Below are 27,388 nucleotides of genomic sequence, written 5' to 3'. Positions count from 1 at the left end.
TTAAACTCCAAAGAGATCCTTTATTCAATATTTGGCTTCTTTAGAGGAAAGAAAGTCATAAAAATTAATATATTTTGCTGGTTATTAGAAATTTTTAAAAGAGAGAAATATTTTGTGTCAATATTCATAGTGGAAAGGCACTAAAATACTTTTTAATACAATATTCTTCATGTAATCATTGAACCAACAATAGCATTTGAAATAAATGTCACTTTTCTTTTTCTTTTTTTTTAACCGTAGAGAGCTTTTACAAGAGGAAGACTAGGGCAGATCACAAGACTTACAATTGGAGCCATTTCTGTAAGGACAATGGGAAGGCCTGGCCACCAGCGCACTGCTGCCTGTCAGTGCCTGATTCTGACCAACTTACTTAACATTCTTCCAGTCTCAGTTTTCCCATCTAAGAAAGGACAGCGTGAGAGTAGGTGACCAAAGGTCCTTTCAGCGCTATACTCCTATTACTTAAATGTGCCAAAGTAGTAGCTGCTAGTAATTTTTTCAAATTTAAGCTTTATCCATGTATTCAAAAAAAAAAAAAAAAAAGATTAAAAAATATTTCCTGATCTCTGAGAAAAATTTTATTTTTGTTCAAGCTCAGAGAGCTTGTATAGATAACAGGAACTTTCTGACCATATAATCTTGTCACCAAATACAATGCTGTTATAAAATAAATAATTTATTGCAATGTGTTAATTCATTTATTTACTCATTTATTCATCAAGCACATATTTTCATGTGGGTCTATTATTGCAGTTTATCCTGCTGTGATGAGGCTAAAAGACTGTTTTGGTTAGCGAGCATAAAAACTCCTTTTTTTTTTTTTTTTTTTTTTTTTGTACTAGTAAGTGTATTGTATAAGGAGCTCTCATACTTGCACATTTCCACATTGATCAGGTGGTCGGTGCTTGGAGATGTCAGTGATTTGCCCAAGGTCCCACATGTTCTGTCGGGGCTGGGGGTCTTCTAGAGCATTTCTCATCCCCTTTACCTTGGATGCACAGTTGCCAGCTCTGGGTTGTGGTTCCATTTCCATCTGCTTTTGAAATTTCCTCTGCTCATCACTGTTAGAGAGATTCTCAGACTCCTGCACACTGAGCCCTGCACCTGGTCACGCCCAACTCCATCAGGGCCTTTGCTGCAGCCAAGAAGCCACGTTAGCCCCCTTCTCCTATCACACCCCAAGCCGCCATCCCAGGCTGTATTCACCACAAATCCCTATCTCTCTTCTTCTTAATCTTCTCTCAATTACTCTAATCTTTCCCCTTCTAGGGGGCCCTTTACCCTGGGCTTTTACATTTGTACAGACCTCCAGCTGCTTATAGTAGTAAAGAGAGGTTTAGGGAGACTCTGTCGCTCCCTAATCAGCCATCCTCCCTCACTCTTCAACCACTGAGTTGTCAGTTTTGCGGCCTAATCTGTCTCCCCATTTCCCACTCCATGCACTGTTTGGTGCCTTATCTCAAACTCTTTAAGCTGCTTCGCACTTATCGGCATCTCTCTCTCTTAAAGGGCTGTAAGATTGCTTTCAAGCCCGATTTCCCTGCTTTCCACGGGAGGCTCTCTGACTACCCCTCTTCTGAGTCCTCATTCCTGTTACATATTCCAGAACACCCTCACGTGTGGGGTGCCTTCTGCGAGGGCGATTGCTATGCCAACACACTACCTGGCTGGAGGGTCATTGTGGCCCTTTTTGCTGGGAGGCTTTTTTCCCTGTGATGAGGATGTCCTCCTAGCACACGCTGCTGCCAATGCTGCCCACTCCTAGTTTTCTTCTAGGTCTGGCCTCTCCTCCTTTATCCTGGCTTTCTAGATGATTTGTCCTTCTTACATTTACATCTTCATTTCTCTTCTTTATAATCCTGTCATCCCCTTGTACCCTTCTTTGAGACTTAGTCCTCCTGTAGATGTTGTACTGCCCTAGCCTTTCTCTTTTCTATGTCCCAACCCCTTTCTTCTCTTCTCCCCCTAAACATCAGTATTCACTAAACCTCTCTTCTCCCAACACCTTTGTTTTTCTTCATCCATCACTCATTGGTCACTAATGACCTTTCTTTCCCAAAGCCCACACAGATTACATGTCTACTCGTCTATCTGATCTCTCCCTAAAACAGAATCAAGCAACTTCTGCTGGGTCACAGTCACATTTGATTGAAACCTTGAAAACTTTGATTCTTTCAACTCTTTAGCCTACCAGGTTCTAATCAAGGACTAAGAACTCATGTTCTCCCTTTGAACCCTCTCCTATTCTCCCTTCCTTCATATTCCTAGAACTAACACTCCAGGCAAGTCCCTAGTCATGCTATGTGGTTGCCTCCCACCCACATCCCTAGACACTTATTCTGGAGTAACCACTACCTTTACATGTGGCTCTTGAAGCAACTATAAAAAAATTTTCAACAGATTTATTGTGAATAGATCTTTTAAATGTGGTATCATGTGCTTTGGAAATCTATATTAAGATTGTGATGTGGAAAGGGACTTTGAAGCAACAACAAACCAAAAAAAAAAAGAAAAATCAGGTAACTGCCACTAACCATTTTTGGAGGAAAAATGTATGATTTCTCATTGACAACAGTTGTGAATTATGGTATCTACCCTTGATTTAAAGGAGTTCTGTTTTCTCCAGCACAATGTGACAGTTTCTTGACTATTCTTGTTTAAGGTTGTCTAGGCGACCTCATTTTAGTGCCATCTGTAAACTTATTTTTATTATTCACTTCCTGCCCTGAAGCCTGGAATAAAAACTCCATACCCACCAGGCCTGGAAAACGGATCTCAGCAGCATGACCCAACTAGTTTGGGAATAGTAATTTGTAAAGTAACACATCAAGTCCAACACTGGAAGCAAAAGCTCTGGAACCATGTAAGGGAATCCTTCCTGCTAAAGATAACTTCCACTTTCAGCAGAATGACTTCTATTCCCTTCTACTGACAGAAGGGAATAACGGGCCACTGAAGTATGGTCAAATCATACTGGTGGTCTGAAGGACTGTCTAGAAGTCCATGTGATTGGCACACATGTGATGACTAAATACTCTTTTCTTTCTTTGGTGTCTCCCATCCTACACTTGGAAGGTCTGCCAGACCATCTCAGTGCAAGACTGAAACGCATGAACTAAGAATGTGTGGCTATGGCAGCTGGCTCATTGCGACTGATTCTAAAGCATCTCATTGTGTTCTTTCCTTGGTGGATCTGAATTTAAAGGAACTTATCTGGCTTATCTCTAGGGAAAAGAATTGAATGTTCAAGCGTGGTAAAAATGTTGCCCCTAAATAAAGTAACTGTCATTTCTTCTAATTGTCAAGGACGGCATAAGTAAGAACAGATGTCTCTTGTGTTCAAGATCCTCTCTTGAAGGGTATTAATGGGTTCCCCCAAAGCGTTTTGTATTGCCATTCAACTTCTCTGCCTTTTCCATGTGATGGAGCAAAGCAAAACTACTATAGGATTTTATCATCTGATGTGGTAAATTTAAAACTAATTTAATCTCACCTTGTAATTCCTTACCCAGACTACCTATTGACTTCAGAAATACATCAAAAGGGTTGGGTTGTAATCCTAAGGAGCTGGATCAATAGTACCTTGGGGATCACAGTGAACAAACATTCTTACACTTACTGAAGCACCACACTCTCTAGTTGAAGAAAAGACCCATTTTCCACAAGCAGGAAGAAAGTAAATCAGAATAAAATGGGAAGGGGTATTTATACAATGCTCCAAGAACACAGTATGTGGTGGGCACTCAAATATTGAATAAATAAAAGAAAAAATGAGTAAATGAATAAATTTCAAGCCCCATGAAAGGCTGGGTATAATATTTTCCTTTTATGTACTAGAATAAAAAAGTTAATAATTATTAGAAGCTTAGACTATATACTGAAAATAGGCATTTCATTTGATTAAAATAACCCTTTACATTACATTATTGTTTGTAAGCCATTTAGGGAGGAAAAATAATAACATCCTGAAAGTATTATGAAGAAGTATTAGTTTCTTTTCTATTTTTAAAAACTATTTTGGAGCAAATTAAGCATACTCAGAATGTTTTATTAACTAGAATATTTAGTTTAACTAGTTTAATTACTACTATTTGGAAATTACTATGATCAGTGGGAACTCCTGTGTTTGGTCTATGTGAGGGAATGCCTTGAGCAGAATGCCCACCTGCACAGGCAGCTGGACACCCAAGCCCAGAATTTTTCAAGGGGTCAAGAGAATGAGCAATCAGCAGCTCTCTCTATAGTGATCTTGTGGTTTACCTTGTAAATCCCTTCAATAGGAGCAATAGCTAAATGTTGCTGGAGAAGGGCCAACCTTTGCTTTTATCCTGAGTCAATTCAGAGACATGGTTTGTGTAGCTCAGTAAATAGTAAATTAATATCCTTCTGAAGTAAAGATTCTTGAGAGAACAGGCTGTGTTTTATTTTGTTCAGCCCTGCAATTCCTACTCAAGGCTGTACACATAGCATGAGATCAGGTTATTAAACAAACATTGAAGAATTATGTCTTAATTTTGCAAATCAGAAAGCTGAGAAGTGTATCCAATGTGACTCATAACATGGAGAACAGGATCTGAACTCTCAGTTCCATCCAATCCTAGATTCAATCAAGTGTGAGAGAAAACAGTTTTGGAGAAATAGGCTCCCTAAACTTTGTTCCCATTTAATATAAAGTTATGGGAACAGCATTCAAAAGGTCTATATTTTGGAAAAATACAGGTGATTTTTCTATCTCATATGTAGTCTTATGACAGCTTGCATTTTGAGTCCATGCTTTACTCCTGCAATTACAGGAAAACTGTATTTCTTTGCTGCCAAATTATAGATCTATTTTTTGGTTCACTAAGTAAGGAAACTCTTAACAACTATAACATTCTATGTGAGAAGTATTTTTAAGTTGACTGCTGTTTAACTACATTACAAATATATTTAGACTTCTTTAATGTATCCTTTTCTATAATAATACCATCTAGAATAAAAATAATTTCTAATTCATTTATCAACTGTATTTAGTAATCAACTCGGAAAATGGAAAGTATTACCCTTTAAAAATTATTCGCTGAATCTGAGTATCCCCAGATTTCAGAAATAATAGACAAACAGATATTAAAAAACCTCAGAGCAATTTTAAGCCTTCACTTTCTTATTTTCTAAGAAATATGAGCCTAACTAAAACTCCAAGAAAAGTAGGGTTCTTTAACCCCCACATCTTTCTGGAGGCCCCTGTTAATTACTGCAGTGTGATGTATAAATGAGGTGGCCCAGTCTCCTTATGCAGTGCAGTCTTGGAGCTTGTAAGCAATTACAGGGTCAATACATCTCTCTCTCTCTCTCTCTCTCTCTCTCTCTCTCTCTCTCTCTCTTTCTTTCTCTCTCGTTTGTATATATTATTGATTATCCTGTTACAGTGATCCCAATTTCTTCTCCCTTTGCCCCCTTCCAGCAATCTCACCTCCCTTAGTTCATGGCCATGGGTCGTGCATGTAAGTTCTTTGACTTCACTCCTCCCGGTACTATTCTTAATATCCCCATGCTGTGCTGCATGCTTGTACTATGCTTCTTAATCCCTGCACCATTTCCCCCTTTCTCCCCTTTCTCTCTCCCAGCTGACACCTGCTACATGCTTCCCATATTTATGATTCTGTTTCCACTCTGGTTGTCTGCTTAGTTTGTTTTTGTTTTTATTTTTTAGATTTTGTTGTTGGTAGTTGTGAGTTTGTTGTCATTTTAATGTTCATAGTTTTGACCTTCTTTTTCATAAATAAGTCTCCTTAACGTTTCGTATAAAAATTGCTGGTGATGATGTACACTTTTAGCTTGATTAAGAGCAGGCCACTTTAAGAGAAAGAGGCATCAAATTAGAAAACATGGTAAAAAGAAATGAAGAGAACACCATTATAGAAAGACGAATGCAAAGAGAAAAAGAGGGAGAACGACAGGACAAATGCGAGAGAGAAAGGAAGAAATGTCCAGCAAAACTGCAAAGAAGCATGAAGGATAAATGGAACATATTTATATCAGTGTGAAGAAAACAAGAGTATTTTATTTATTCATTTAAAAAAATGAAAATTCTGTAAAATCAGTTTGGAGCAAATGGTTCTATATTTAGCCATTATGAAACTTAACTGAAGTAATTGCTGCTTAAAAAAAAATTAATCGTAGGTATTATGCAATAAAAAGTATAAATTAGCAATTTAACATTCACAGAAAATGGTATTAAAAAGTTATTACAGCAATTTGGGTCCTCAATACAAGTTGCTCCACAATTTAAACTAAGAGAATTCAAGAAAATTCCTGTTTGAAAAAAAAGAAAAAGTTATAACATTCAAATAGTGCCCCTGGTAGCAATAATCTAGGTGAATTTTGATTAGAAATTTAGAATGTAAACTTTGGCTTAAAGCCATAGAAGATACAAAGGAAGAAGAGAGTACTTTGGTTTCTTTAGACACATTATTTTGGTAAAGAATTAGATTAACGATCCAATTAGAACACAATGCAAAATGTAATTAAGGGCTAAACTACATGATTCAAATATAATAAAAGCTATGGGAGGTAAATAGAGGTAAGGAAATAAGCCAGAGTTACCAGGAAAAACTTTATGGAAGAATTAGAACTTGAGCTGGTTAGAATTTGAAGACAGAGAAACACGCATTCCTTATATTACCAAGTTATACATAATTTCCTGATACTAGGTCATAAGGGATATTAATTATCATTCATTTTTTCAACAAATCTTTACCATGCATATATAGTTGGACTGGTTATTGAACCTCACTTTACCTCAGTATTCTGGTCTATTAAATGGAGACGATGATACTAATAATATCTCTTAGGGCCACTATGACGATTAAAAGAATTATTGTGTATGAAGCCTTTAGAGCAATGTTCAGCACAAAATCAATAATTAGACTGTTGTTGATGATAAACAATCTTCTTTTCCACTGTCTGTATTTCCTAATAGACTATTTTTTGAAACTCTCTCAATATCCTTGGTTTCCATGACATCTGACCATATTTTTGTCTGGTGATTCCGTGCATCTTCTTATCTATGCCATTTAATTCCCCTTCTTCTCTGCTTATCTTTTACATGTTAGTATTTCCCAGGTTTCCATCCTTGAGCTATTGCTCTCTCTCTTTTTATATGCTTTCCTTGTGGTTTTATCAGTCTATAGTTTTACATGTTTTAAATCTCCATCCATAGCTGCTGGACATCTATAGTTGGAAGAGCCACAGTCACTGAAAGGTCAGTACCTCTAAAGCTAAACTCATTTTATCATTCCCAACATTCCCCTCAACCTGTTGTTCCACCTGTATTCTTGATTTCAGTTATTGGCTCCGTTATCTAGCCAACCACGCAAACAAGACACTGGGAAAATAAATCTGTCTCTCTTCCTCATCTTCCACATTCACTTATTCATTAATATATTTTAATTCTATTGCCATATTTTTTTTCCAGCTATACTACCATTGTCCCAGTCTAAGTCCTAACTATACCTTGCATAAGTTGGAACAACAGTTTCAAAATAGATCTCCTACCTCCAGTTTCCCCTTCACACCATCAGTCATAGTATAGCTGGCAGAGTGATCAATCTAAAATGGAAATTCAATGGCATTATTACCTGCCTAAACTCCACCTGCCTCAAGAACCACCTGTAACCTACAGGATAAAATCCTGGACTTCTAACATAGCAATACGGCCCTCTATCACATTATCTGAATTTTTCTTTCCATTTTTAATAACAGCCACTATGCTAAATGTAAGTTTATATACACATATATAATATTGTAATACCTTGAAGTAAGACTATTATTCCTATTTTACAGATTAAGTGGATGGTATTGAAAGCAACTTTCTAATAGTCATCAAATTGGTAAAGGTAAATATGGTAACTGAATCCAAATCTAATCATATTCCTCAGTGGAATTTCTTTGAAGTCAAGGTCTACATCATTCCCTTCTTTGAATCCCCTGTGTCTAGAATATTAACTGGTACACATATGGCTGCTAATTAAATATTAAAGTAAATCGACTGTTTAAAAAGGGAGAAATTATAACATGATCATTATAAAAGGTCATTCTGCCATTGAATCGACTGAAGAAGGAATAGAGACTCTAGAATTACCTCACAGGTACTATAAATGGAAATAACAAACACTATGACTAAGTTTGTAAAAAGTGTATCTCTTCAAATATACTTGAACTTAAATAGCTTTCAAATTATAATATAATCTCCACATTATCAAGAGTAACTTTAATATTCTTTTTATTTTTAATTTGCATTTTATTCAAATGTCTTATTTACTTTTAGAGGAGAAAAAATAAGGTAAATGTAAATATTTGCACTAATGAAGTCTCTGCTAAAGGATACATGTGTATATGCATATGTTGTGTGTGTTTTTATATCTGTAAGGAGTATATGTGCACTTATATATGATACATATATATAATAGAAAAAGTTCAAACTCTTTTTAAGTTCAGAAATAGATGACGTCAGTAACATTTAAAAAACTCATTCTTTAGACAAATTGATGAGAAAAAAATCAAAGGATCACCCAAGACTCTAAGACCCATCAAAGAATTTCAATAATTATTTAAAAATGCAGTTGTATGGCCAATCCAGCTCCCAGATTGCAACTGAATAAAACTTCAAATAAAATACATATAAATGATTGAAGGAAAAGGAAATTAAAATTGAAATGGCTACAAATCATTAAACATAACTATGAGCTACGGCTGTTCAACAATTGGACTTTAAGTAGTTTCACACCGTTGTGTTAGGATAAAACATGCTCTTCTGGCATTTTCAGCTGCCAAAATAGCCATTTGCAATTAAAAATTAAAACTGGCATCACTTCTTTGGAAGCAATAATAAAAAGGTTGCTGGCTATTTTCCTTGTTTATAGTGTCTCTTGTATCAAGACTTTATTCCATTTTGAAATATTTTTTCTTATGTTTTATTTCCTTTAGGCCATCATATTCCCAATACTAATATTTTAACACTTCAACATATTTAATTATAATATGATCCTCAAATACTATAGCATTGTTTAAATAACTGGAAACAGATAGATTTGAAGGGTACCAAGGGCATTTTATGTTAGCAGGATATAAAGCAGTATAACTTGGATAAGGTCTCTACAGTAAAATAAATCAGTGATTTTTTAAGGAATGCAGAAGCAAAAATAAAATGCAAACAATTTCTATACACTTAATTCAGAATAGAATGTATATGGAAATAATAAAGTAATTTATTGGGTCTAATTGAGTCCTGACAGAGGGAGTGGTCAACAGAGTAAAATTTGACCTTCCACCAGGAGACCAGTAGTATATTATGGGCATTTGGAATATCAGTTAAGTGAATCAATCTGTTTATATGGGGCATCTTCCATGTGGCAGATATTGTTTTGAGTGCTGGTGATATCACAGGGAACAAGATAGAGAGAGCCTCTGGCTTTAAGAAATTGAGTAAAGATAGTCAATAATAAACAGATTCCTTCTCCAAGCAGATGAGTGGTGTTTTTTGTTTAACTCTTTAGAAAGATCACTCTGGCTACCATGTGCCTAAACCTCTCCAGGAGTTGGAAGTAAAATTAAAACAACTGATTAGAAGGTGGCCCTGAAGCTCAGAGATTAAGGAAGAGAAATAAAAAGATCACTTCTTATTGCAGATACTCCTCTTTTTGATAGTATTTAGACAACCCACAGTATCTTCTATCGTCTTGGCTGGATCACAGACACTACTGTGACCACTTCACAGATGAAAATTTAAAAACTCAAAAGGCTGAGACGACTTACTCCAAGTCACAAAGCTACTTAGTGGGAAAGTTGGACACAAAGAAATGGTCCTCTACTTCTAGTCCCATACCTTTTTCCTCTTAAATTAATTACCCATATCTTCCAAGAAAATAAAAAAGACTTGGTAGTTCCTTTAGCTCTGGTTCATTCTGAAATTCCTCTATCTAAAACTTCCAAGGAACATTTTTCACTCATTAAGCCAGCATTTATTGAAGATCTAGATACAAGGCATCATGATAGTGCTTGGGATTCAGAGATAAGTATATTTTCTGTGTGGGGTGCTAATCTTTCTGTGGGAGAGACAGACCAAGTAGCACACAATGACTGAACAGTGGAGCAAATGTTGTAGTAATGACATTCCTAGAGTAGAATGGAACCTGAGACAAGGGTCACCTAAATCATTCTGCTAGGGGAAAGAGGTGTCCAAGAGGAAGTGATCCTTCAATTGTGTTTTGAAGAAACAGTAGAAGCTGGAGAGCAGAGTGCAAAAAGTGGGAAGAGAACAAGAGAGGAGCATGAGGAAAAGCATGGCAGGAAGGCACAGGATGGTACGTCTGGGGCTCTGGGTGTAAATAAGAGATGAGGCGAGAAAGATGGGCAGAGGTCGTGTCATGGAGGGTCTTGTGAGCTGTTCCAAGGAATGTAGAATATAACTTGTACCACTGTACCCATCTTCACAAAACTTAACACCCTCAATCCACTTACATCACATTTATGACCCTCAGAATTCTACCAGTTGCTGTAATAAAGGCCATCAGTGACCTCCTTCAAGACCTATCCAATGAAATCTTACATACCTCTTCTAGTCCTTTCTACAGCACTGGAAACTGAAGACTACAAACTCCTTCCTTTGCTTTGGTGAAAATAAAGTCTCTTGTCTTTTTCCTTGGCCCTTTGGTTCTGTGTCACATTTTTCGGTAGAGTCTCAGTCTTCCACTCACTGCTTCACGTTGGTATTCCCCAGACTCTGTCCTCCATCATACCCACATTTTATTCTGCATCTCTGGGCTATCTCACTTATCCTACCATACATTGCTTTAACTACCACAATTGCTAGAGGCTTCCAAAAATGAATGTATAATCTATACATCTAAATTAAGCTCTAGATTTGTAAATGCATTCATTCATTCAAAAATATTTTATTGAGTGCTCTCTACTTTCAAAAAATGGTTCTGGTTGAAAAAGACCAAGTGTACTTGGTTCATAACTGTATTTTGACCACTTACAATCTCTACCTAAATGTCTTTAAAATATCTGAAACTCAACAAGTCTAAATCTAAACTCATTATAATGCCCTGAAAATATGCTCCATGCCCTTTGTCCCATATAGTACTGGTTTGGGGTACTTCTATTCCCCACATCACCCAAATCCGATCATCTCACATTATATATGAGACTACTGAAAACAATCTGTCAATTCTACCTACCTAACATTTCTCTAATTGAATTCTTTCTTGTTCCCACAGTTACTGCCCAAGTTCCTTAAGTAATTATCTCTAATCTTTCTAGAATAGTCCATGACACATAGTAGATAGTCAACAGACATTTGTATAATGAAATTATGGATAAAATAACACAAGAATGCATGGAAAACTTGAACAACCACTATAATCTTTTTTTTTTTTTTTTTTTTTTTCAGGCCATACTGCCTCCATTTTGTACCCTTTAATCCATTTACCAAAAGGCAGATCTTTCCAAAATTTGTATTTGATTACATCATTCTTTTGATGGTCACCATTCAATGACCACTACTGACTACAGGATAAAGACCAGATTCCACGGCCAGCATCTGAGGCCATTCAAGTTCAGGTATGTGTGCCTTTCCTCTACTCTTTTTTTTTTCCTTGCAGCTATCTTCATCCTGCAAATACATAACATAATTACTGTGTTGATTCACAGTTTCTCATTTTTGCTCAAGCTGTTTTCTCTACCATGATTGCCCATTTCCCCTTGCTTTTCCCACCTAAAAATTAACTACTCACTTGTCAAAACAGTTTACTCCTCACTTCCTCTTTGAAGATTATGCTTACCTTTCTGCCTTCACTTCTACTTCCTTCTATTTTCCCATGAGACTTTGTACTTTTCTCTAAATAACACAGGTAACATTGTTTCATACTTGTTCACAAGCTTGGAGTCATTCCATTGTGTAGTCTTTTTGCACCTTGAGAATGGATGCTTTTGTCTTATTAATTGGGAATTAGCACATAGTAGACACTCACATGTTTGCAGATAGATAAATGAATGAACAAATGAGTAGATGAAGTATCATGGAAATAATTTAATCAAGGGAATGATATGATGAGATTTGCATTTTAGGGAGAACATTATGGTATTAAAACAGAACTGAGACTGAGAACAGAAGCCAGATGATTAAGTAAGAAAATATCACACATAATTCAATGGAGAGACATTAAGAAACAGAGCTAGTGACAGTCCCAAAGGAGAAAAGGGAATAGATTTGAAACATATGAAAAAGTAAATACACAGAATTTAATGATCATTTGAATGGCCATTAGGGGCAAGTATGAGAAAGATGAAAGCATCAAGGATGACTTCCAGGTTCCCAGCTTGGGTGATTAGGCTATTTTTTTAAGTTTAAATCTATAAATTCTGATTCATAGCATTATACCAGCCAAAGGTGCACAGTACAAAGTGATGAATTACATGTATCTGCCACACCATTTCCTGTGCAATATTTCAGAACTGCATCTGCTGAGTCAATACAATATATGAAGCCCCATCAAGTGTTCCTCTGCTACCACTATTCTCCTAAACTTTCCGTATGAAAAGAAGTAATTAATAATAGAAAAATATGATTCAAAGAAATATGTCACCTCATATTTGAATAGTTTGTCTATTAAACTGAGGAATAGCTGAAGACAGGAAACCAGAAAACATAACTGTCTGGTAAATCCTAAAGAACGATAAGGGAATGGACTCTCTAATCTCCATCAGTTTATAAAGATTGGAAGCAAATATTTGAAGTAGGTCATCTCTTGTTCTTGCCAGCCATCTCTTCAGTAGGCTAGGATATACACACTTGACACCACATTTTATATCATTACAAAATACCATTATAGTGATTTTTGCATATTTAACAAATAATTTTTACTTTACTTGAAACAGAACTTAAAACATACTTTTCTTGCTTCTTGGCAGTGAAAACTTGGGTCTACCAAGTAAATCCATCCCTGAAGTATCTCATTAATCACAATGCACTTGTTCTTGGCAAGAACCTTAATGTGTTACAAAAACTATTATTAAAATAAGATTTGGGGATGCCCAAGCTGGCAGGGAATTAGTTAGTTACACCCCTCTAGATATAGTTTTCTTATAATTTCCTTTATTATTAAGTCTTATTAGACTCACAGCTCAAAGTAACTTCCCTTTATTAATTTAATGTATAAAGTCCAGCTATTCTAAAGCTCATTATATAAAATTATAAACAGCATTTGCCAAATATGGCCTGTCCCCCAGGGTCCCCTGTAGTTGCACAATCCTCCCAGAAAATGATGCTATTTAGTCCCTCTTTGTGTTAATGTGGACCTAGCACCACTATCTAATTGCTCAAACATTACAGTTATAGGCTCCAGAAATGTATGATACAAAACTTAACATTAGCACATCATACTGAAAACTGCCTAATTTATTACCACTAAAGACATTGATAGACTTATTAAGTCTAGTGAATAGAGATTTATCCAAACTTGAACCTCTTGAAGAAAAATAATTTGTCAATATTTAGAAATTCTGCAACACCATAAAAACCTGTTAAACATGAACATATTGGGAAAAAATGCTGCATTCAGGCTCAAAGGCAGCACATAGAACATGTAAAGTATGAGCACCAACCAAGTTTTTCTCTAACCCTCTCTGCAAATACAACACACAATTTATTAAAAATTAAAGGCCATAAATGGCATCATAATATAAATTCAAAACTATGAATATTTTGAGCATCCTCTTTTTAAAAAAGAAAGAAGTCATTATCCCAACAGTATATATTTTGCTGCCACATTGAGCACAGATAATTATTGCTCAATGTTTTAGTAGATTTTGTCAGGTCAAAATAATTTATCAGGCTCATTAGTTAATAGGATTAATTATATATCACTTGGAGGGGTTGAACATGAAAAGTATCAGTAGTGTTTCTCTATGTCTATCATTTATTACAATGACCACATTTAAATCAATGTGAATCTTACATAAGTGAATAATATAAGTTACACCTTTTGATGTAATAATAATGCAACACAACGTTCTCCTTGTATACATGGTAAGATGGAAAGTTGGCTGGAATATTCCACCTAATGCTACATGTTCACATCAATCTGAGACTGTAAAATTTTCCAGACACCACAGCCCCACAGATTGTAGACTCCACCAATTTCCTGACTCTTACATGGTCAAATTCCAGGTTCACAGATTTACAAAACCAGCCCCTTCTTTTCTGTTATTTAAAAAAAAACAACAACAAAAAACAAAAAACCATGTCGGTGCCAATCCTCCATCCCAGGTGAGAAGTATGCTCAGATGGCATGCCTGCTTTCTAAAAGAAACCTAGTTCATGTGTTCAAAGCCAATTTGCTAGGAAACAAGGAAGTATCAGTGACAGCAACTTTCTCTAGTGGTCCCCTAAGGCTGACATCTTTATAGTCTATTTTAACATTAAAAAGGCAGGAAAAAAATGAAAAAGAGAGCAGGAAAAGAAAGAGAAGAAAACAGAAAGAATTAAAAGGTTGTAATGGCGTAAAAACTACCTTAAAGTGTCCAGATAAAACTCACTCTAACAAGAGGCTGAATGAATGGACGTTGTGGGAAAAACAGTAGTAAACTTTAAAGCCACTGAAAGGTTTTAAATGCCTAAGGGAAAAATAAACATTTGCTTCCAATCATTTTCTCATTAAGCATTCTCTGCTAGATGTAGAAGGCTTACTTAACATACGCACACACACACACTTTGACTCAGAGCCACAAATATCTACTTGACCTACTGTCTAATCCCTGTCTTGGGCGGCCCACTGCTATGGCACGTTGGCCCGGGGTCCTGTGCCCCAGACTCCCCACAGGCCTCTACCACTTTCTTGGGAGCATCACCTTGCCCCAGCCTGCTCGCCTCTTCCGGACTTCGGCCACCTCTGTGGCAGGAGAGCTACATGCACTGACAGATTTTCCGTTAGTGGTGGCGAGGCATGTTTCCGGGCGCACTTTAAAACTGAGCTGCTCTCCCCACCAAGCGATGGCTCCGCCCCCAGGACTCTCTGCACCCGACGTACCCCGCCATCACCTCCTGACCTCGCCAGTAAAGTCTTACAAGCCTCATACGGGCACACATCCGCCCTTTGCATTTCCCAGTTCTCAGGCGACCGGTTCGGTTGAAGTTTTCGTATCTCGGGACCTAATCGCTCCCAATTATCCGCGGAGCTTAGGTCCCACGTCTGTCTGGCTCCGGTCTTTGGTGCCTAAAGCTGCGGGACAGCTTATTGGGTGTGCTCGGAGAGAAGGTTTAGTTTGTAGAGGTGGGAGAGTGGGGCTGCGGGAGGTGGAAGGCTCTATGAGCAAAACCATAAACACGTGCAAAGAAATAAAAGCCACCACGTGTGCGCGCAGTGTGTGTGTGTGTGTGTGTGTGTGTGTGTGTGCGCGCGCGTGTATGTCTGCACGCGCGCGCGCCGGGCCAGGGCGTGGGCGCGGAGAGCGCGTCCCGGGGGGCCAGGCACCGCACAGGGGCCACCCAAAGCGGGCGTGGCAGGGGGCTCACGGGGGACTCGGGTACTCACACGAACGCGTGGTAGATGAACGCCCAGCCGCGGGGTCTCTCCAGCACGTTGTACAGGTAGTTCTGCACCCTTCGGTACTTGACGTTGCGCCGGCAGCTCTGGCTACTGGTGTACGAGAGCGGTTTCCCCAACAGGCTCATCCGGGCCCCCTGCTTGCCCCGGCGGCTCTCCCTCAGGCCGCCGCCGCCGCCACCGAGCGCGGCCGCGCGGGTGCCCAACAGCAGCAGGCCGTCGCCCCTGGCGGCCGCCGAGTTCAGCAGCACCCTGCCCCGGCCTGACTCCACATCCTTCATGCCGCTGCCGGGGCGCCCCCCGCCCGCCGCCGCCGCCGCGCCGCTCTTTACCCAGAGCCCGGCGGCACCGCCCTCTTCTCCTCCCGCGTGGTGGCGGGGCATGGCATCACCACGGGCACCGCGAGGGGGGCGCCGGTCCCTGCGCCGGGGGCAGCGGCCTCATGCACGCTGGCGGGTTTCAAGGAGGAAGCCGCGGCGGACCGGGGGCCTCCTGCTCTCGACCTCCGAGTCGAAGGCGGGGAAGCAAGCAGCTAGCAAACCGCTGGGGCTTCGGGGCTGGGGTGGAGGTGGGGTTGCGGAGGAAGAAGAGGAGTCCCAATTTCTAGCAGCCTTTAGCTTCGATTTCGCAATCCGGACCTGTTTGGGGCGTCACTTTGAGGGGGCCTCTCTCGCTCCCTCTGATTCCCGTGGGTACCACTCCCGCCTAACGAAGTGCCCCTAGGGCTGAAACGAGTAGTGCGGGGCGCTCCGAGGCGCGCTCCCACGCGCGCACACCCAGCCCCAGGCTCCCCCTTTCTTCTTTCCCTCCACTTTCCACGCCCAGGCTGCGTCTGCTTCCCTCCCCCGGAGGGGACGGGGCTCGAAAGCCCCTCTGCGAGGCGCGAGTTCGGTTTGGTTATCTCTGGGGCTTTGGAGCTGTCCGGAAGGTTAAGTCAGCCTAGTGCCCAGAGAAGAAACTGAAGATGCAGGTCGCTGCTCTCTCCCGCCGCTACTCTGCAGCGCCAAGTCCTGCCATCCTTCTGCAAGGGGTGTGTGAACGGAACGGCCCTACCCTGCCCTCAGGACTGAGCAGTCCCGAGCGGGCGCTCTGCGCGACGCTCCGGGCCGTGCCTCTCAGGTCCCACACAGCTGTCGAGTCCCTGGCAGTTCAGTGTGCAGCCCCGCAGGACTTGACTGCGGAGACGGCGAGGCGGGGACCTGGTATCTCCCTGAGGCTCACTCCAGCTTGCAGGCTGTGACTTTCCAACCTAGCATGAGACAGAAAGCCCGCGAGGAACTTGACCATCCTTCCCAGCCCAGGCGTGGAGTATGGGGAGGGCATTAAAACTCCAAAGTGGCCTCTCCACAGGTTAATGACTTGCCTGGGGCCTCCGCCTGACAGTGGCTCGAAGCATGGGAGAACAAATCCGGTTCCTTCCGTCAAGAAAGTTCCATTTAATTCCGAAAAAGTTATAAAACTGCGAAGTCTTGGCAGTGGCGGCGGTGGCCCCAGTGTCTGGGAGAAAAATCCTGGAAGGTGGAGAGCCCAGGACACGCGTTTCTGGAGTTTCCCACCCCACCTTTGTATGCTGTAATTTACATGGTGAGATTCCTTTTAAGACTGGCTTGGGTCTTCCACCACCTTTGACACGGGGGCAGCCCAAAGCTCGCACCCTTGGCGAGGAGGGAGACCACAGTGCCACTGGCTTCGGGCTCTGGCCTTCAGCAACACTGTATTATAAAGTATAAGTAGTTAAACATCACAGTCTGCGTGGGGAAATTGAAAGGAAGCCAGGCTTGGGAACTTCTAAGAGAGTAGCTCCCCTCCCCGCCCCCTGCCCCAACCCCCAGAATGAACGAAAATGATCACAAAGTTAAACTGAAGGATGAACCATCAATACAAAACCATAGCACATCGCGACAAGGTAGTGATTCCGTGTGCCTGCCTTATTCCTTTCGGAAGCCTAACCCCCAGGCAGTGCTAAGGCAAAGGTCTTATTTCAGCTGTCTCCACCCGTCGGAGACAGCCACTCTCCCAACGCCAGCTACAGCTCCTTCCTGCCTCTGGCAATACTTCCATTTCCTTGTGTTATTTTTACTTTGTATTGTCGTTGCTGTTATTTTCGTGAAACCCCCTGGACGGCCCCTGGCTCCTGGTAGGACCCTGCTTCCTCTCCCTCCTTTTCCACAGCATGTCCACGGCAGGCACTAGCCTCAGAGCCGGTCCACGCAACTGGTAGAGGTGCCACGTGACTGACTGTGCGCCAAGTACCAATACCCAGAGCCACTCTCGCTTTCCCCTATTACACTTCACACCCACGCGCTGTGGAGGTGCAAGAGAGAGTGCTCCGTGCCCTGCTATTCCAGGCAGATGGAGAGAGCGCCCTGGAACAAGCTCGCCAATCCTAGGGCTGCATGAGGCCAGGGGCTGCACGGTGACTGAGGGGGGTGGGGAGAGGGGTTGCTGTTGCTATGTTTAGAGTCCCCTCGGAGCTTCTGTACCTGGACTTCCAGGGTGAAAGATCTAGAGACAGGCTTAAAATGATTTGCGTGCACTCTTTCAAGTTGAATATCTTGGCTTTTCTGCAGGCAGAAAAGTGAAAATTATTTCCTCTTAACCAAGAGGTTTTTCTTGCAAACTTTGACAACCGCTGCTGCCTGTCCGGCCACTTCCATCTCACTGGTGTGGTTGGGCCCCTGCAAGCAGGAAGTATCTGGAAGGCAGATCGTGGATGTTTCCCAGGAAGAGAGCCAGCTGCTGAAATATCCACTGATGCTTACCTGGGCTGCAGCAATAACATTAGTGAACAGTGATGTTGATTAAGCAAATGCCATTGAACTTTAAAAAATCAGATCTGGTGATCAGGAGCAGTTTGGAGCTGGAAAGGACCTTTGGAATCCTCTCTGCTAGAGAGTAACCTCCAGTTAGAGTCCGGAGAAAGAGACCCTCCCCAGCATTCACAGGTAGTTAGTATGAGGGTTAGTAGGAACCCAACCATTGTGCCTCCCAGTTTAGTAAGACATCCACCCGGTCATCCGCATCTTCAACAGAGTATGTATTTATAAGCACGTGGATTTATTTCTTGGTCTCTGCCTACTACCATTCCGAGAGAGGGGTATAGCTGCAAGCTGTAACCATCCTGCCCTTGCATGTTCTGAAAGGAAGACAAAGTGAGGCTTCACAGCCTCTCCTATCAGATTCTCTATGTACTTCACTTCCTTTACTACCTGCTAACTTCCCTCAAAAGGCAGGAATTAACTGTGGGGAAAACAAAGTATTCTGATTAAGCTTTTTCTGTTGTTATGCCTTTTAACACGGATGTTGTTAGGAAGTTGTCTTTCATTCTTTTGATAAAATATTAAAACTCAAATATCAGAAGAGAAGATGGGCATACTGGTCAAAGAGTAAAACTGTATAGTGTATATTCTGTGCATAAATAATTATATTAGAGCATTATAAACAGGCATAAAGTTAAAAGACAACCACCTTTTCCAAAGGCAAATGTTTATTGCTAGTGCAGAACATGTGAGTTGGTTGGCCCTCCCATCCTTTGGAGATGGGTTTGCTTTCAACTATTCATTCTCTACACATTGTAAGATGCCTGCTTGAAATTTGATTACGGAAACGACTATTTTCTGTAGTCTACATGGAGATGGTTTCAACTGAAAATAGTTGCTAAAAATATTTTATTTCAGTGTGTTTCTATCCCATTATATTTTTCTTCAGCCCTGGCTGGTTTAGCTCAGTGGATTGAGCGTCGGCCTGCGAGCTAAGTGTCGCTGGTTCGATCTTCCAGTCAGGGTACATCAGAGAAGGAAAACTCTGACTCCAAAAAACCTCCGCTGCCTTGCGGCATACCTCTTCAGGGGAAAGGCTAAGGGAGTAAACCCCGACAGAAAATCCGGAGCCGGAGTCCCTAAGGCGGTTTGACGTTGTAGTCAACACCGGCAACTCCTGCGGCGCACCTGAACCCAAGCTGTATCGACTCCGTCTTTCCCTTGGACCCTTCAGCTGCGAAGAGAGGGGGGGTCTGCTGCATGGGCAACAGCAGACCCTCCATATTACCCTGCCCAGGCTCTGTAGCTTCAGCGTCATCACAAGATGTCGATTCAACACGGGAGGAGACAGATACCATGTCACTCCCGAGTCGGACTGCATAGCCATTCTCGGCGGTGCAGATAGACTCTTAAGAAGCTACACCATCGTCTCTCGAGACGGACGGCTGCCGACGACGACGATATTTTTCTTCTGAAGGTACTCTAAAAGAGTAATATTGAAAATTTGGTACAGGAGTTAGAGAGGCCCAGGAGAGATTTTTAAGGCAGAATAACTAGATCTGAGCTGGTTTCACAAAATGCTTTCCCCGTTTCCTTCTTCTTTACACCTCCCTATCTTCCCTTTAGCCCAGTTGTACTCCCTCAACATACCCTCCCATCAGGTCATGTTCATGGTTCTGATCAACTAGTGAGTAATATAAGTGCCACTTTTTAATGATATGGACGTACTTTGATCCACTGTGAAATTACTGGGCTGAACAGGATAGTAATGACAAATAGCTTTCTCAAACCTTAGAGCGAAAGGAAATTTAATGATGAAGAAAAGGAAATCTATGGTTGGCTGCTGTTCAATGACTTGCCCAAGGCTCAGCTTTTTTCCCTTATAGGCCTAGAGGCAAAATGGAAGTCTTGGGGCTGAACAGAAAGCCCTTTAAACAATGTCACCCTTTTCCTCTGCATTTATTTTCCTTTTATCAAGTTACAACCAAACCAATAAGCATAGCAACCTTAATTGCATTTGTTAGGTATCTCATTATAACCATTGGTTCAATAAACATATTTGCCTACTCTTATTATTTAAAACGTATCAACATTGTGTACCACAGTTACGTTTTTTCAATCAAGAATTCTTATCTGTAAGACATATGATGCTAAGCTCTTCAAGATATGTCTCCAACAAGCAGAAATTAATCAGAGAACCCAGGCAATATCAGAGATCATTTGAGCCTGTACAGACCACATGAAGGTTATAGCTTAGTAGGGATCTTCGCCATGCCCCACACAGTGGATGAGGCATGGACCTTTCACAACAGCCTTTGCCCCAGGGACACTGAAAGAGTGTAGGTGTGAGTGTATGTAAACATCAAGAGAGGTTGGTAGGAAGGCAAACAAATAGTAGGGAAAAGGCCCAAAATTCTCACCATTGTCATTCAAGTAACTATCAAAATGGATTCTCCTAAGAATTAATAATGTGCTGATCACCACTATCAAAGCAAAATAATAGTAATTTTTAGCATATGTTATGGGGTTTTAGGCACTGCAATTTATAAGAATTGTTTCACTTGATTCTGACAATAGCTCCATAAGGAGACACTGCATTCATGTCCAGTTTACAGAAGAAGAAACTAAGCTGTGGACAAGTTAATAATGTTTCAAAATTAATAAGTATTTGAGCCAGGACTCAAACTTATGGTATTTAATAGAAAAATAAAACAAAATAAAACAAACAAACATTTTTTAACTACTAAATTATGTTAACTTTTGAAATAAAAAGCTTACTTATTATCGTGTGTTAGTAATCTTTACAGTTTCTCTTTCCAAAAGAGAATATTGGAAAATTCCTATTTGTTATTTTAAATCAGGCTTTGGGGTTTTATTCTAAATATGGAAACAGCCTCAACATACCTCTTCACTTTTCCTGCAGAAGGGCTTCTCTGCATAGATATATTTTTTAATTGAAACTTGTAAAACAGTCACAAATCTTGTAGTATCAATTTTTTTTGAAATTACATTAAAAATTTTTTTAAAGATTTTATTTATTTTTAGAGAGAAGGGAATGGAGGGAGAAAGAGAGGGACAGAAACATCAATTGGTTGCCTCTCATATGCACCCCAACTGGGACTGGCCTGCAAACCAGGGATGTGCCCTGACCTAGAATCGAAATGGTGACCTTTCATTTTGAGGAATGGCACCCAACCAATTGAGCCACACTGCTCAGGGCTGAAAGTACATTTTTATCTTTTCCCTAAAACTACCTTCTGTTTTATTTCTAAAACTGTTTATTATATTTGGCTATACCAGATTTCATTTTTCCTGACATGTTAGCATGACAGCGCTGCTCTCTTTATTACAGCCAACTACTGTAATACATTTTTTCTGGAAGTAGTTTAAATGCAGTCATCTGATATTTTTAAGATCCATATAATTAGAAGCTGTGTGAAGAGGTTGATACAGAAAGAAAATTTCTCCTTTGAGCTAGTGTGGTGGAAAATTCTGTTAGAATTCTGTGCCCTCTAGTGGTACTGACATTTTATCATTTTTTTTTTTCTAACAACAAGTTAAGAAAGCATCTTTTATGAATCTTCCCAAACCTCTTCATCCCTTCCACAAGCAATCATTAATCATCAGGTGCTGTGCTAGCTGGAGTGGGTGCAGACATGGAAAACAGTCCTGATTCTTATCAAGTTCATGGAACAATGGCAGAGATAGGTAAACAGGCAAGTAATCATAACAAGTGATGAGTTCACAGTGGTTCTCACAGGATGTTATGGGAGGCCATAGAGGGTTTCCTGGAGAGTGCAACAGCTGAGCTAAGTCTTGAGAAATAATTGGATTTTGGTGAAATCATGAGTGAGGGTATTCAAAGAGAAAACATTCGAGCAAGTGTGAAGTCTTGAGAAGTAATCATTCCTTGAGAATGCCAGTAGTTGTGTTCTGGAGCCCAGGGTACTTTCGAAGGTGGGACTGTAAGGAGGAGCAGGAGCGAGAAGTAAGTCAGGGGCTCTGTGGCTAAGAGTTTCAGCAAGAACTTTGGATTTTGTCATGAATTGAGAAGGGGACCACTAAAGAATATTAAGCAAGAAATTACATGTTTCAACTACCACTTTCAGAAAAGCACTTGATATTAGTTCAGTTTAATGAAAAGAAAAAATGTAGATTGAGCACCTACCTTGTTTTTTGTTGATTTGTTGATGATGGCCATTCTGACCAGTGTGAAGTGATATCTCAATGTGCTTTTATTTTGCATCTCTGATGGCTAGTGATGTTGAGCATGCTTTCATATGTTTATGTGCCATCTCTATGTCTTCCTTGGAGAAGTGTCTATTCATGTCCTTTGCCCATTTTTTAATTGGACTGTCCATCTTCTTGGTGTTGAGTCATATGAGTTCTTTATATATTTTGGAGATTAAACCATTTTCTGATGTATCATTGGCAAATATGTTCTCCCATACAGTCAGTTCCCTTTTCATTTTGATGATGATTTCTTTAGCAGTGCAGAAGCTTTTTAATTTGAGGTAGCCCCATTTGTTTATTTTTTCCTTTATTTTCCTTGCCCTAGGAGATAGATGAGTAAAAATGATGCTGCATATAAATAAAATCTTAAAAAAATAAAATAAAGACAGAGGGAAAGTGGGATTGCAACCAAGTTGTTTCATTTTGTTTGTTTGTTTGTTTGTTTTCTACCATGGTGTAAATTTTTGATAAGGTCAATGACATAGAAGGAGTATTACTTGGCATGTTTTAAAAGTTTTGGTTTTGTTTTTGCTTGTTATTTTCTATGTGAGACTGCAGCATATTGAGGAAAAGAGGGACAAAGTTCAAATTATTTTAAGGAAGAAGATATTTCCTGATGAGAACAGGATCATTAAAAATGAGGAAGAAACTGGAGACCACCAGACCCAATATTATTTTGGGTGGTGAACGCTGAAAGTGAAGCAACGAATACCTGTAAATTGCTTTTAAAGTGCTCAGGACTTAGAGTCAGAAAAAAAAAAGCACATAAAGTGCGGGATACTGGTTCCTGGCTGAGTTACTGATTTTCCCTAAGTAATAATTTTTAAAAAATGTTTAAAGTGAGGATAATACTATTCTTATTTCAGGGCTTCTGTGAGGATTAAATGAACTAGTTTGTGCAAAGGCCTTAGCATAACTCTGACACAGAGTGCTCACTGCTACTACTAACATTCATGAGTATCAATATTTACATACTTTATGTTTAGTTTGTGATTTAACTTGCATTTTGAAAATAATAGGCAATTAATCTTCTGAAACATTATCTTCTGCATTTGTTAACATTTAACTGAAATTTATTAGGCACATAAAAATTATAGAAATATGAACTTGTAAAATAATATGGTTTTTATGGATAAACTTTGAGATAACCCAAAAATGAAACTTTAAATTTTGCAGCAACAGCTTTCAGGTGAATTATTTGTGAAGTTTAAAATCCAATAAAAACAACTATATCTGAAATATATTAGGCTGTGCATTAATTAATTAATTAATAATATTTTATTAAAGGCTACTAGACATATTTAAATAAGGGAAACCTTAAAATATATAGCTTTAAATATTATTATACTTCTAATACTTCAAAATTGTTATAGGTGTTTGATTCTTTCACTCTAAAATATATGTAATAAAATATATTTGTATTTTATTTTTCAAAAGATTTTATTTATATGTAGCAAGATTTTTACTGATATACCTCCTAAGGGCAAAGGAAAGAATAAACAAATGGGACTACATTAAACTAAAAAGCCTCTCTACCGTTAAAGAAAACATCATCAAAATGAAAAGAGAACTGACTGTATGAGAGAACATATTTTCTAACGATACATCAGAAAGAATACCATATTTATATGTAATATTTTAGATGTCTTGTGATGTGTTGAATTCACCGCTTTAGAATATCTTTGAATTTATGATTCTGAAGTTTTTAATGGATGAAAGAGGTTTGAGAATTTGGTGAAAGCCTTATAAAATGTCTACAAAACATACCTACAATTTTCATAAAAACTGAAGTTATGGATCCCAGATTGTGGGTCCTTAGACTATACACTTAAAGGAGTGAGTTTTACAAGGACTCTCTGGAGGCTCTCTTCAGGATGCTTTGTATTGGATATATGGGACTATTTGTAGTAGTAGAAACTCCCTTGACCTCCCTGGAATAGCCCATGCTATTTCTCAGGGAGCATTTAGGAGTACCCTGCTGCTGTTTATATAATGCGTCATCAGAGTATTCCCAGGGTAGGAAGGTTTGTGGTCACCATAAAGCTCTCGAGTTGACAGAACCAAGAATTTGGATCTCTGTGATGGCCTTTTCTGTTAGAAGTGTCTGAATGAATTCTTGAACTTTCTTCATGTGGTATACTATAGGGCACATTTACTCAGAAGAATTATATTTCTGTTTCAAATTAAGTTTTCAGGATTTGAATATTTAAAAATAAAAGTATCATTGTGTGTATGTGTGTGCCTGTGTGTACATGTGTATAGCTTAGTGCATGTATACATAAATACTTATAAATATAACTTAATATAATTGCAATCCAATGCTTTAAAATGTTGCCCACCAACATACAAACCACCAAGAAACATCTACTCATGCAATAAAAGGGAATATTGTAGGCCAACTCAGAGCTTCAGCTCTGGCAAATAAATCAGTTATTTTTATGCTTAAATTCCTTTCACTGTTGTATAATAACCTGGCATGAGAAATTCTCAGCTTTGTTCTTGTCAGTCACCCCAGGAATTAAATCTTGACCTTGTGTCTCAGAGTGGTGACTGGAGTACCATTACTAGTTAACCAACTTCCAAAATGTCAGCTGTTTGTGTGCCCACCCACTTAAACCTGTGGATGCCATCCTGGCTGCAGCTCCTTCAGGGCACTGTGTTACATATACGAGTATAGATTGGATAACATCCAACTGCCACAGTTCTAACTTAAATGTAGCAATGGCTGCCTAGCCAACAATTTCCTACCCACACCTGAAGTTTGTGCTCTTCTTCCCAGCCCTTGACCAGGTTCTTAAGTGGGCCTGTCAGTGTTCAGTCTTACAGTGGTTAGCCGGGCCATGACTAATCCTACCTGAGTTTACACAAGACTGCTATCTCTCTCTTTAGTGAGAATTTATTCATTCATCCATTCTTCAGTTCATTCAATCATTGTTAATTGAATGTTTATCATGTGTCAAAACTCTAGGACAGATATTATCTCTATCTAAGGCAGCCTATAATTTATCGTAACTTTTTCAAAAGCTTTAAAACCTCTTTTAGCAGACTTAAATACATAACATAAAATGATAGAAAGATTATCTAAAACTTGATAATCCAAAACCAACTAAAATGGTTTTTAATCATGCATTCATCCAGAGCTAATGCATTATACCAGTGGTGATTTTGCCCCCGAGATAATATTTCAATGCCTGGAGTCATTTTTGGTAGGAACAGTGTAAAGGAGGTTGAGAATGTAGAGAGTCATTGCTATTGGTGCCCAAGAAGTAAAGACTTGGATGCTGCTAAAACATCCTACAATGCACAGGACAGCTCCCACAACCAAGATTTATCCTGCCAAAAATGTCAATATTGGTTGAGAAACTTTGCTTTAGACAAACTTTTTAAGGCATCTTTTGAAGATGTTGAGGTGGAGAGTTTGCTTGCTATTATTTGGTGATATCTGTTAGACTATATACCACTTGTTTCTTTATTTAGAATTTTAGTTTTTAGTATGTGCATCAGAAACAATGCTATATATTTATATGAAAAATATTTTATCATTTAAAATAAAAATTTTAATGTAGACAATACCAAGGAAGGTCAACAGGTTAGTAAGTATGTCTATCTCAATACTATTCTAGAGGGTTAAAGCACTATCAATATTTCTTATACATAAAAATTAACATTTCTTTCTGCCTGTGCCACAGGACAGAGATGAAAGAGGCAGCAAGTGTCAGAGAACAAATGAATGTCCAGTTGGTTCAGAGTTTTGAGGGCTCTTTGAGACATTCTATCTTGATTGCATTAGAATAGAGATCCTTCAAATGATGCTTTAGGTTTATTCAAGCTTTATCTAATTTCATTTAAATTTATACAAGAGCCCTTTAGGTTAGCATGGTAATAAAACACCAATCAGCAAAGTAAATTAAGTATCGTCTTTAGTTGCCTATTCACCACTTCACTAGAGGTATTTTATCAAGAGATTCAAGCATGAACATTTTGTCTGAGTGTCATTTTAATGTATTTCTATTGTGGGTTACTGCATCTTTTTTGAGAAATTTCATAAAAACACACATTTCTTGTTATCATAACTTTAGAAGAGATATATCAACTGACAATAGTTTTTACTTAATTAATAATATATGAATGTGCTATAGTGACTAATAATTTTCTTATATAATAATGCTCTCTGAGTTAGAAACAAATCTATTAGCATGGGAAAATATCAAGAGAAATAAAATAACAATACATTTTTTAGTGTCATGTTATCCATGAACAAATTTACCTACTTTTTAATGGCAAAGCCTGTTTTTAAGCTTTCTTTTCATAATTACAACATGTTTTCTGTAGGTAATATTTATTTTTTACATATACACAACTTGGATAAAGACACATGGGCACATAGAGCCTCTAAAACACTAGCTTTATTCTGCTTTCACTGATTGGCTAAGCTCCTAAAGCTCCCGTGTTCTGGAAAAGAAAAATAAAATTGCTTCTCAGATTTCAATTATGAAAGTATTCATTTCTATTTCTTTAACACTCTTTGAATGGTGTTAGTTTAAATAAAAATGATTAAACTTTTGTTAGATTATACTAGAAAATTAGAGATTTTACCTGGATTAGTTTGAATCACAGTATCTCTACTTAACATACCAGTGGGTATGTTATTTAGTTCCTTTTCTGTCAATTTTTTCATTTACAAAATGGGAAACAATAAAGGGTTACTGGGAGATGAATAAATTATAATAATGCACACAAAGTGCCTTGCACTTGGTAGGTGCTCTGTAAATTGTTAAATAACAATTATAGGTGCCTTCTCATTTTGTT

At 39.0% G+C, this 27,388-nt stretch overlaps 1 protein-coding gene and 1 long non-coding RNA gene across 3 annotated transcripts in view; one reads left to right on the top strand and one right to left on the bottom strand.

Annotated features, from left to right (window-relative positions):
* KCNQ5 (potassium voltage-gated channel subfamily Q member 5) overlaps positions 1–16,670 on the bottom strand; it is a 538,864-nt gene extending 522,194 nt beyond the window's left edge. For both annotated transcript variants that reach the window (XM_090282660.1, XM_090282661.1), the window contains exon 1: positions 15,576–16,670. In XM_090282660.1, the coding sequence (XP_090138786.1) occupies positions 15,576–15,970 (395 nt within the window). In that variant the 5' untranslated portion in view covers positions 15,971–16,670. The remainder of the gene's footprint in view (positions 1–15,575) is intronic.
* LOC150007297 (uncharacterized) overlaps positions 15,571–27,388 on the top strand; it is a 29,417-nt gene continuing 17,599 nt past the window's right edge. Inside the window, exon 1 of the long non-coding RNA XR_016512020.1 lies at positions 15,571–15,631. This is a non-coding gene — a long non-coding RNA (uncharacterized LOC150007297). The remainder of the gene's footprint in view (positions 15,632–27,388) is intronic.

The sequence above is a fragment of the Furipterus horrens genome, unplaced genomic scaffold (assembly GCF_987537825.1).
Source record: "Furipterus horrens unplaced genomic scaffold, mFurHor1.1.pri manual_scaffold_6, whole genome shotgun sequence".
NCBI lineage: Eukaryota > Metazoa > Chordata > Mammalia > Chiroptera > Furipteridae > Furipterus > Furipterus horrens.
Note: the sequence above shows the minus strand (reverse complement) of the source record. Positions and strands in the feature narration are given on the sequence as shown.